This window comes from Lygodium microphyllum, chromosome 21 (genome assembly GCF_053477565.2).
Source record: "Lygodium microphyllum isolate KBCC chromosome 21, Lygodium_microphyllum_v1.1.10, whole genome shotgun sequence".
NCBI classification, from domain to species: domain Eukaryota; kingdom Viridiplantae; phylum Streptophyta; class Polypodiopsida; order Schizaeales; family Lygodiaceae; genus Lygodium; species Lygodium microphyllum.
Window position 1 is genome coordinate 103,588,995 of NC_141155.1, and position 11,639 is coordinate 103,600,633.

Below are 11,639 nucleotides of genomic sequence, written 5' to 3' on the forward strand. Positions count from 1 at the left end.
CCCACCTCTCGTTAACTAATAGTATAGATGCTTGCTATATTTTAATGTTTCTTAATACAAAAATTTAACTATATGAGGTAATGAATGGGTACATCTCGAAAACCAATAAAAAGCTTCCTTGAAGAGTGGATAGTGCTTGCGCAATCAATATTGGGTCGTTTGGCATTCTAGACTGCATGTTTGCAAATTGCTTTGTTAGGCCCTACCAACCATCTGGTCCATCCCTAGATGGAAAGTTGTTTGCAATCCATTGTCTCCGGAGAGATGATGAGATTTTCGTGGATTTTGAAATTTGAAGCTAGTGTGAAGCTTCCCTAAGCCTATAGAGGACGTAGGTCAAAGGCTCAGAGCAACGTTGGCCTCTGACCGCGGGAACAGCTGTGACTCGTGAGAGGGCCGCATTTTAATGTGTGCAAGGCGTGGAGTCCATGGTCGGTTTGAAATCTAAGAAGGGTCGATTCTGCTGCATTAAATATTGAGATACATACTATTCATATCCTGCACTAAATTTTGTTTTCGAGAGATGTACTATCGCGATTCCCACACATGCTGCGTTGTAATTTCGGCGATATACAACTGTCAACACAAGACTCTGATTCCGAAGCTGCTCTTTTCGAAACGAGTGAATGTCAAAGACGGGAAGATTCAATGAGTCCCAATCACTACCACACTGGCGTCAATGATTCAGTTCGTCGTCTTCTGTCTCGATCCTCAGAGGGACCAAGTCGGGCCTCCATCTACTTCTTCTGCTGCTGCTTTCTTCTTCTCGTCGCCATAGCCGCTGCTTGCACGGTGTGAGCCCACATGGCTACTAACAACCCTGTTGCTCTACCTCTGCTGTTGACGGTCGTGAGCTGTGTCATCGCAGGCTACACTTGGAACAGCACACCCGATAGATTGCCACTTTGGTGGTCAGCACACGGTAATGTCTCTTTCTCTCCTTCGCGCAATAAGTTTTAGGCAAATTCCCACCACGATTCACATCATGAACTACGACGTAGTCATGAGTTTGTAAGGGGGGGGGGGGGGCGACAGGATACCTAGCTAGGTGCAGGTGCAGGTGTGGTTCGGGGCAAACGGCTGCTGCCCTTGCGGTGAGTAGAGACCCTTGTTTCGAGGGAGGGACAACATGCCTAGCCAGGTGTGGTTTTGCCGGCCTTGCTTCGAGGTGCACCAGCTAAGCATGCGCTTCCTCCCCAACAAGAGGTCGTGATATTGAACACTGTGTAAGGGAAAAGAGCCCCTTCTCCGTCTCCGATCTTCTCTCATGCATAATAATCTTTCTCATGTCTGGTTCTTCCCTGTGTAAAAGGCGTTACGTGTCTTCTTCACTCTTATCTCGTTTCTAAAAAGTCGTCAACTACCTTGTTTTCTTTGAAGCTATTAGGGTTCTGAACAACCAACTAGTTAGCACTGTTCAGAATACAAATGTGAAATTGTCTATGTTAAATAGATGGTCCCGGGTGGGGGCCTTTGCCTTTCAGGGCATCCTATCTGGTGGGTTCCACGATGGTTGGGTCTGCTACTATTCCCATTTCTGCAGCTGGCAATCCCTTACATCATGTACCAAGTGGCTTCTCGCGATCAAAACCTGAATGGTCAAAGGTATGCCCTTCCCCTCCATTTCGTCCACACGCTTTCAAACGGTCTTAACGTATGTGGTTTATGAATAATATTAACGGAGTAAGCAAAATATCTAAGAATTCGACTCTAATGGAAATCGGGCATTTCAAAGTTCATGCGGATTAGCTCCCACCCGTGTTATTTCATAACTTCCACAGATACTCCCTTGCTATTACCCACAATGTGATGGGCTCCCCAATTACTAGCTCTCAAGATTTTACAAGTGTTGTTGCCAAGAACACTCTCGGTTGTACAAAAAGGAGGTTTCGGCAAGGGGGGTGAATACCTTGTCTAGGTAGGCTTACAAGGGAAATTATGATTGACTTAAGTTACAATTATTGTGTCTTACGGTAGAAAATGATTGGATAAGATAGCCCGTCATTGATAATCCTCATTGATCATCCTAAACATGCAAGGAGTGTGTTAGACATTCAAAGGTGTATCCAATCCCTGAATATCAACACAAATAGTATATCAGTCCTCATGTGTCTATCTTATCTCTATAGCCATATCAATTTGTGTAGCTCATTCATTGAACATGTGCGAGGTGTTGGCATTACACACCCATGTGAATGGTTGTGCCCATGCAATCATTGCCACTCCTCAAACAACAATAAGGTGATGATAATGCCATCATAACATAGATTGCTTTGTCTGCTTGTAGCTATAAAGTGAGATGATGCCTCTTTAGGGGACTCCATCATGTAATTGGCTCTTACATCCCATTGTTTGAGAGAGATTGGTTGGTTGATCCAATTTGGTGCTTTAAGGGGGGCTCCATATAATTGGCTCCTTCATCCCATTATTTAAAAGAGGTTTGTTGATTGATCAAAATTGGTGTTTTAAGGGGACTCCATGTAATTGGCTCCTTGATCTTACTATTTAAGAGATGTTGTTTCTTGTAGGTGTTTCTACTTCTAAGTTCTAGTCCCTCAAAGACAATAATTTGATTGATTTGTATCTATGCAACATTAGCCTTGTTCAGGGTTTAGCTTTTGCAAAAAAAAAAAAAAAAGAGGTTTAGCTCAAATGAGATGGAGTGGATGGATCAATTTTAACTTGAATGATTTAAGGGTGGAGATTTTGTAGCATGATATTTGACATTTTCACCTATTAATGATAAACTAGGCGCTCTTTGTTGGGGTTGGCGCTACATGCCAACTAAAGTTCGCAGTTGACTTTGAAGTACTATTGTTACTATTGGTTAACACATTTCACACCTTGATGCATGGAGGCTAGGCAATTTTTGCTTCCAATAAAATTTTATTTTATTGCCTTATTCTAGGGGCTCTCAGATTGCAACTTGGACATACTTGGTCACATACACACACAAATATATTGTTTCCCTATCAATATTTATAAGTGTGTATATATGTTCATATAAAGAAATTGAATATTGATATTAATATATATTATATTAATCTATATTTATATATAAATTGATACAATACATCTCAAGGTATTATGTATATTAATATTGTATATAAATATGATAATAAACACCTCTCTCTTTGTCTAATGTAGTCTACATCCTCCAAACATCTTATCTTAGTAACATAGGAGAATACAATATGCATTTTTAAAAGCATTAATAAGCATGCATTTATGCATGTACACTTCACTTCTATATACATATGTGTTTGTGGTAAGCATGTGGGTAGCTACCTACGGTTTTTGATTTCATTTCATAGATTTTATTGAGAGAGGTTTAGTGTTTATGGTTAGATAAACACCAAGCAAGAAATTAAATTGTAGCTTTGGTGTAGCCAAAATAATGCTTAAGATAGATGGATAAACATATATATATATATATATATATATATATATATATATATATATATATATATATATATATGTTAAAATAACATATAGTATAGATGGATAAAGATATAAATATACAATAAATTTTTAAGTACTTGACACAAAACCATAATTTTTAAGGAGAAGTAACTTTTATAACCAAAGTTTCAAAGGAGTTGTTAGTCTTTAAGGGGTAAGGAGAAACTGATGTCAACCATAACGAATCCATTATACTGTGAGACTAAACTAATAACAAAATCCTGGAAGCACCAAGGAACTATTATAGCTTGATGGTTCCATTAAAAGATGTGATTCTCATCATAAATCCAAGGTGTCTATCTTAACAATGCAAGATGCCTATCCAAATCGGGACACTTAAGTGTACATAGGAGTGCCCTTCACAATCTCTCAAACATAATCAATTGGATTCGCACACTTGGCTATTTTAGACAAAGTTATTCTCATTAAGAATTTGAAGGCTTTTGACATGCAAGGATTTCCATTGCATGGGTGGGGATTTCCATACAATAAGTAGATATATTACATTATTTAAAATAACATAATGAATATAAATATATCATATTTATGCATTTGCAAGTGTATGGGTGGGCCTTTGAAAGGTCTGTGTCTTGTTTGTGTGTGAATAGGTTGTATGAGGGTGTATTGGGAGGCTCCCAAAGGGTGTTGTGGGGGGTTGTGTGTGCCACTTGGTCTCCTTGAAAAACCTTTCGTTAGTATATAGTAAAGATAAACTAATCATTTTTTAGAATTCATTTAGTGATTTTTATAGTCAATTTTAATTAAGTAAATTAAGTGCTCTCTTTGTGTTGGCTAGGTCAGGGTAGAGTGCTTCCTATGTGTCTCCATCTCACTCCTTGTCGCCTAACCTTACAAGTGGTTTGCCATTTTGTGAATCTCTGCTTGCTAATGACAAGCTTCTATTGTTGTTGGTTGCTCTTGTCATAGCTCAACTCTCTCTCTCTCTCTCTCTCTCTCTCTCTCTCTCTCTCTCTCTCTCTCTCTCGCTTCAACCTACCCAATATCCTTCTCTTGCTTATTGGCGAGTCATTCTTCTTGCCTTTTGGCTTGCCCCTCTTGTTAAGTACTTTGTGCTTGAGAGAGAGAGAGAGAGAGAGAGAGAGAGAGAGAGAGAGAGAGAGAGAGAGAGAGAGAGAGAGAGAGAGAGAGAGAGAGAGAGAATTGCATTTTTGTGAGTTTGGTTGAAATGGATTGTTTAAATCACATCGCTTTTGCAATGCTTGTAAAAAGGTCTTTCCCCTGTGATGGTGAGTGTTGGTCGTGGATGTCAAGGAGTCTCTTGATCTCTTAATGTGTATATATTCATTGTAGGCATATCCAATATAGAGCCTTTTGATGTTAAGGTTACTGTAGAAAATATAACCTTTCTTGTGCTCTTAAAAGAGTAGAAGGAGAAGGAGAAAGGTGTGGAGAGATAGAGAGTGTGCACAAGTGCTTTGAATATATATATATATATATATATATATATATATAGAGAGAGAGAGAGAGAGAGAGAGAGAGAGAGAGAGAGAGAGAGAGACCTATGAAAGTCTCAAATCGATGAGAAAATGTAAGCTTTGACACATGGCCCCCCAAAGCAAAGGTTTTGTAGGGGGTGTAGGAGATTGCCACATGCTACCCCCTCAAAACCTTTAGTTATTATATAGAAAAAAATTAGGATTTTAAAGTAATCTTGATGTATATATCACAGAGTCCCATATTGAAATTGAGCTTATAATTCCATCAAAGACTAAACACTTTGTTGTAAAAGTAAATCTTGATAAACAAAAAAGCCCCTCCGAGGAATTAGGCTTCATCCCAACTTAAATAAAAAACATTGCATTAAAAAAGACCAAAAAGGGCAAAGATTCTAAGTTTAGTTCACCACTTTGTGGTGGTGAATGAATTTGTCACTAGCTTCCTTGGGGTGGCCATGTGTTGAAGTTTGTTCTCTCTACATTCATGATGTTGTCCAATCATGGGATTTGGCTTGTTACATTGAAACCTTGGCCTTAACGCTTAAGCTTTTCGCACAATCTCTTTCCTTGAATGTTTGCGTACTGTGTCAAGTTTCTTAATAAATGATTACTTGTGCTAGATGTTATTGATCTCGAAGCAAGTTGTAGTAGTGTTGGATTTAAGGCTCATTGTGAAGCTTTGCAAGTAAAATTGGGAGGTTGCATCTTGCTGATGAGTTTACTAGGATTGAAGTGTATTTCGTAAATAAGCAAGCGATGCTTAAACATGCAGACAATTTTGTTAGTTATCCACATTTCTCCAAATTATGAAGGCCTTTCTTCAATAATATATGAATCCCAAGGAAAGTTAGAATGGGAGTATGTAGCATTTATGTAAACTTAAAAGCTCAATGGAAGAATGCAAGAGACAAGGAGCTTCCAATGGAAAAGTAAGCACTTAGTTTTAGGGTAGATGAATAAGAAATCTTGCCCCAAATTTAGGGTTAGGAATTATCTTGTTATGTTTGGTTTTCTCACATGGACCTTACAAAAGGTGTCTAGTTTGAAAAAGAATTTACAATTAAGACTATTAGTACATCTCAATTACTTTATTTTTTGAACATGATATTCGAAAGTAGAAAATCTAAGTCTACAAAGGCCAACATTAAGCCAAACCTAGGCCAATTCTATAGTAGCTTTCCTCAAATTTCAAGAGCCATGGCCATTTATGATACTTTCGGATTGCAATTTGGAAAAATCGTGGAGCCTATTCACTTGTCATTGGATACTCTTTTAACATTTCAAATATTGGGAATCATAAAAAGTTTGGAAGCCATCTACTTGTGATTGAATATCTTGCATTAATGTGAAATGTTGGAGAATGAAAGGAAGGTTGGGGCTTATGTACTTTGTCATTAGAAATTTCCAAATGTAAAGTTGCAAGTTGAGATTTAATTTGATGCCTAACATTGGGCTTTCTCCAAAAACTCACGACTCTTTGGATAGTTTTGCAGGGCATCAAAGCAAAATATTTTAACTTCTTACAAATTAAGTCTAACAAATTAGATATATTACACACACACACACACACACACACTCTCCTATGTATATATGTATAGAGGGAGAACTGACAAAAGAAAATTTGAGTCTTTGTTGTTCAACTATCAATGATCCTAATGTCTAAGATTTTGAATGTCTTGTGATATTTGCATTGTGTAGACCACTACATGTCTTACACCATATAGATACATAAGTATGTGTATCTTAAGAACCTCACCATAAAGTTTATGCTTCATCTCTCTTGCACTCGAACACTTTGACCTAGAAATTGAAGTGTCATTTGGCACTCAAATTGCCTATGATGCCAAAGCATGATTTGAAATTTAAGCACTAGTTACAACATGTTTTAAAGGTTTGTATACCCTTCAAAGTTTAAATATTTTTGGTAAGAAGGCAAAAGAACATGGCACACCATTGTTAATTCACGTCAAAGGATCCCATGCAGAGTAGTGTAAAGGTTGGAGTGGCACCACTCTAAACTTTGTTTTTTCTTCGAAAAACAGGAATGCTGGATTGGTGTTGAATGGAGAGAGAGAGAGAGAGAGAGAGAGAGAGAGCTTTGATTCTTTTGGTTCCTGCAATATTAACGGTGTAGATGGTGGGTTGAATTGTGGTGGGTGGTGCATGATATGGAAATAAATGGGAATGATGATGAAGCGGGGAGAGTGCGTACGCGGTGGCCAACATAATAGCGCTGCCGGGGGTGCTGCTGTTTGCAGAGTACGTGCTGGTGTACGTGGGGAGCGCCACCAGCGACTCCCACGACTTCTCCCCTCGCCTCTTCACCGCCAACCTCGCCATCTGGGCCCTCTTCTGGCTCGGCTACAACCTCCAGGTGACAGTCGCATCCCCCCCTTTAAAAAAAACATATTATATGTTCTCTCTCTCACGCACAGACACCCCCATCCAAAAACATATTATACGCTCTCACACACACACACACACACACACACACACACACAGGGACAGACAGACGGCACCCCCATCCTCCCCCCACCCCATCCAAACACTTTGCCAGCTTCATGGGGGTAAAAATCAGATTTGTGTAAAGAGCCGGCTTGTGAGTGGAAGAGTTTGAGTCCACCACGGCTTTAAATTTGGTTTGGGATCTGATGCCCCAACGAATCTTTAATTTAGAATTGTTCTCACCAGGGTAAAGCTTTTCTCCTCTCTCTGTCTCTGTCTCCCCCCGCCCGCACCGGTCCGCCCCGACCGCCTTAACTTTTAACAAAGTGCGCATCGGCGTGTCTCGCAGCATTTTCCTTCCCTCTTTTGCCGCCCCCTTCCCCTTCCCCTTCCCCTCACGTCAAGATAACTTTAATTCCCAAAAGGAAGGGTTGCTTTCTCCCTTTTGTCTTTTCCTTGGCTCCCCTAACGCAAAGACCAATTATTCTTACGCTTTAAAATAAAGGGTTGCTTCCCCTCCCTTCACCAATAAGAAAATATCAACTTTACTCCAGAGTTTTTACTCAAAAAACTAGATGTGGCTCTTTAATAATGGCATTCCGTGCCATGTGGCACCATCCATTTGGAGCATTGCCCTTTTTTTTTTCCCTTGGCTCCAAAGATTGCCTTAAATTCCAAAAGTATTGTTAGCCTTTTACTTTCTTCATGCACGTGTTTTTGTTCTCTCTTTTTCTACGAAATTTGTACAAAAGTTGGCCTTTTATAAACTCAAGAAGTTAGAAGCAAAATTTTGTTGATCATCTTGGGCACCATTCATTTGGGGGATTGCCCTTGTTTTCTTTGGCTCCAAAGATAACCTTAATTTCCAAAAGTAGAGTTAGCTTTTTGCTATTTGTATGATTTTTTTTTTCTCAATGAATAATAAAAGATCAGATTTGTGCACAGGTTTTACCTCTTAACTCAAGAAATTAGAAGCAATTGGTTGATAATGATTTGACATGCCACTACAACTTTGCAAAAGCATATGTCCAATGGGCAATGCTATCAAAGTCCCATAGACTTTGGAGTGCGAACTTAAAATGACAAGCTTAAGGGCCTTCCAATTCATGTCCTCAAGCATATATTTGATGAACAATATGTTACATGCCATGTCCTTTATTGTTGTCAAAGAATATATATTGTCCTCAAGGAATATCTTTTGCAGGCCTTGGGAAATGAAAGAGATAAGAAGGAATGAAGAGAGAGAGAGAGAGAGAGAGAGAGAGAGAGAGAGAGAGAGAGAGAGAGAGAGAGAGAGAGAGAGAGAGAGAGAGAGAGAGAGAGAGGTGTTAGCATCCCCATGAATGCATGAGATGACGCTCTTGATATAATCATCATTATAATCTCCAAAAGGTATCACTAGAGCTTGAAAAACTATTAGATCTTGGGAAGTCAAATTGTTTAGGTTGTGAACTTTTATTAGTCACTTCGCTTTACTAAATTATTGATTTTGCTTTGTGTGTGGGGAGAGAGAGAGAGAGAGAGAGAGAGAGAGAGAGAGAGAGAGAGAGAGAGAGAGCATTTTTTACATAGTGATATGTTCATATTAATTTCCATAGAAAAGAAGCCTTATTTAAAAGAACTTCAATTTTGTAGCCTTTTTCAACATGACCATATGTGCTAACGAAAATTTGTATGTGAGGTATGGATCACAAATCTTAGCATTGCCTATTTTGCTCCTTCAATACACCATAAACTTTCTAAACTTCATGGCTCTTCTGAACCATGTACAAATGAACATGTGTGGAACAAGATTAGAAGTCCTCAAATTGGCAAAATTCGCATGTTTATCAAAGCATTCATTCACATCCTTGAAAGTTAATAACTAGTAGTAGATTGTAGAGCATTCATTCACACCCTTGACAGTTAATAACTAGTAATAGATTATAAAGAGCATTCAAATGTTAGATAGTTTTATCTTTTCCATTCCTCATCTTGACAAGGATGAAAACTTCAAAAGTTTGGTAGTCAATTGTGCATTATTCCTAGTGTTAGTTATATCAAAATTTGGTAATTTTTTCATGCAACTACTTATGCTAATAGTGTAAGGTGTAGAATGTGGAGCCCAACTATTCAATTGGAGTACCAGTCTTCTATTCCTTAGCTGAAAAGGAGCCTTGGGCAAAGGTGCATCTACAATCAGGTGAGATTTCACCGAGCAATTTCATATGCTTTTGTCAAATTTCAATCCCAATTATCCTCAATGCCTTTAATGTTGTGACTTCAGATGTTGATATCTATCTAATTGTTTACTACATTAGGTAATTGTTATGTAGTCGCTTTTGTACCTCTTTTTAATCTCCTAGCTAAATAGAAGTTCTAACTTGGGACGCTTCTCTTATAATTCTAATAGTGCCCATTATCCTAATAAGCATCTCTATGCATTACCCTATTTTTACCATGATGTGTTATACATTCATATCCATAAGGTTATGCTTTGTCTTTTTAAATTTCTTTTTCAAAGCACTCAATGGAATTGATGACATGATGGGTTTCATACATAGTATTTTTGAGTTATGACTACTTAGAAGCTCTCATTGATCAACATTTGTCATTTACTTGGTAAAACATGTTTTATAAACACTAGCAAAATATGGTTGAGTTTGCCCATTTGCATGGATCCATGGAAAATGATCAAAACATTGCAAAGGGCAATATTATTGTTATTGTGTATATGCATTAGTTTCCACAAAACCCTTACAATGTGTAGCGATAATGCGAAGTTTTTTATTTGGAAAATCGTTAATATTTTCTTGATATATTTTTTATGTATGTAACTTTTGTGTGATAACCTTGTGTTTGTATTTATGTTTGTTAATAACAACACACAAAATAGTACATAAAATTGCTTAATTTAGGAATTTCAATGATTTTTGAACATGTTAACTTGTAGGGAGGATATTAATGACATTGGGGGTGGTCCTCTTCATCTTTGCCTTTGCTTGCCCAATTGGGGTGGTGTACATGGTGTTGGCCATTGTGATTTGGCTAGGAGCTTATTGTGTTGTCCTTTTCAACACATACCTAACATGTCAATTCTCAAGGCAACAACCATCTGACATAGAACAAGGAACTGTACCATTGCTCACACAACAAGAGCAAGAAAGTGGGGAGCAAAAAGAGCAAAAAAGTGGCGAGCCACCCATTGAAGAAATAAGCAACTTGATTGTTTCACAATGATGGAATCTCTTTAAGAGATGCACAATAGGATGAGAAGCATAGTAGCAAATTGTGGGTGGATTGTGCATTACAAGCTAATAGGAAAATGGGAATTGCTAAGAGTGTTTGTTGAATTTTTTGGCCTACAAAAGGCATTTTTGTAGGTAGAGAAATGACGAGTACAAAGGACATTGGAATTTTTTTCACAAGAGATGCAATCACCATGTCACTTATGTGACAAAGGCAAAAATTTCATATTGATATGTTTATGTAGTTTCTTTTTCTTGATACCACGTTTTGCATGTAATACAATGCTAGTTTGGTTATTTATGAGTAATTCATTAGGACAATGAAATGCATATATCATGGTGAAAGGTCTACTCATGTAACAATAGCAATGCTTTTAGATGCTCATAACTTCATGATTATCCATACTTAAATAAGACAACCATGTAAAATAGGATTGCTCACTTGCATATCTTAACTCTTCATCGGTTTCTTCTTAAGCTTTATAAAGCACATGTACAAGTTGGCAAGTGAGTGGATAGGACATAGACTTAGTCATGGCTTTGTGGCTTTAGGCATAGAAGATTTGATGTATATGGTATTGCTTTCTTTGGCATTTTTTAGGCCTTTGCTTTTTTCCAAGAGGACTCACATAGAGGACTCACATAGTTATAATTTTTATTATTCGCATGTTGCAATCTTTGTAAAGCACTAGGTGCTAAGTGCTAGTAATGCATTGTTTGTGAATTGCATGTGACATAATTTGGTTTGAATGCCATGATTGTCTAAGTTTGTGTAGTGTGCATTGGATGGTACAAGATGACAAATGTGAATTGTATGTTTGGTATGCAAAAGTAGTCTATTAACTTGTTTCTCATTGTCGAAGCTCTCGTAGTAGCATGGATTGGACAATGCAACATGCTTATATGCTTCAATTGAAAAAAGCAAAAAAATGTGTGCTATATGATGAAGTGATAGTAAAATAAAGGGGATTCTTTAGGTGTGAATGTAATTCATGCAACATCTTTGATGTGTTTGGAAAACTTGAAAGTTCCTATGCGAAGAGTGGAC

General features: G+C 37.8%; 1 protein-coding gene across 1 annotated transcript; it reads left to right on the top strand.

Moving 5' to 3' along the window:
• Positions 1-509: 509 nt before the first annotated feature.
• Positions 510-10,888, top strand: LOC148018373 (uncharacterized). Its single transcript, XM_087661193.1, has 5 exons — positions 510-922; positions 1,485-1,605; positions 7,116-7,293; positions 9,459-9,546; positions 10,297-10,888. Exons 1-5 carry the CDS (start codon positions 805-807, stop codon positions 10,581-10,583), a joined length of 792 nt encoding a protein of 263 aa, XP_087517319.1. The 5' UTR covers positions 510-804; the 3' UTR covers positions 10,584-10,888.
• The last annotated feature ends 751 nt before the right edge of the window (positions 10,889-11,639 follow it).

What these genes read in the sequence shown, in the direction of transcription:
- LOC148018373 (XM_087661193.1), top strand. Translation starts at nt 805, where the DNA reads ATGGCTACTAACAACCCTGTTGCTCTACCTCTGCTGTTGACGGTCGTG. An exon ending in ACTTTGGTGGTCAGCACACG is followed by an intron (nt 923 to 1,484) that starts GTAATGTCTCTT and finishes TTTGCCTTTCAG; the next exon opens with GGCATCCTATCTGGTGGGTT. An exon ending in CAAAACCTGAATGGTCAAAG is followed by an intron (nt 1,606 to 7,115) that starts GTATGCCCTTCC and finishes ATGATGATGAAG; the next exon opens with CGGGGAGAGTGCGTACGCGG.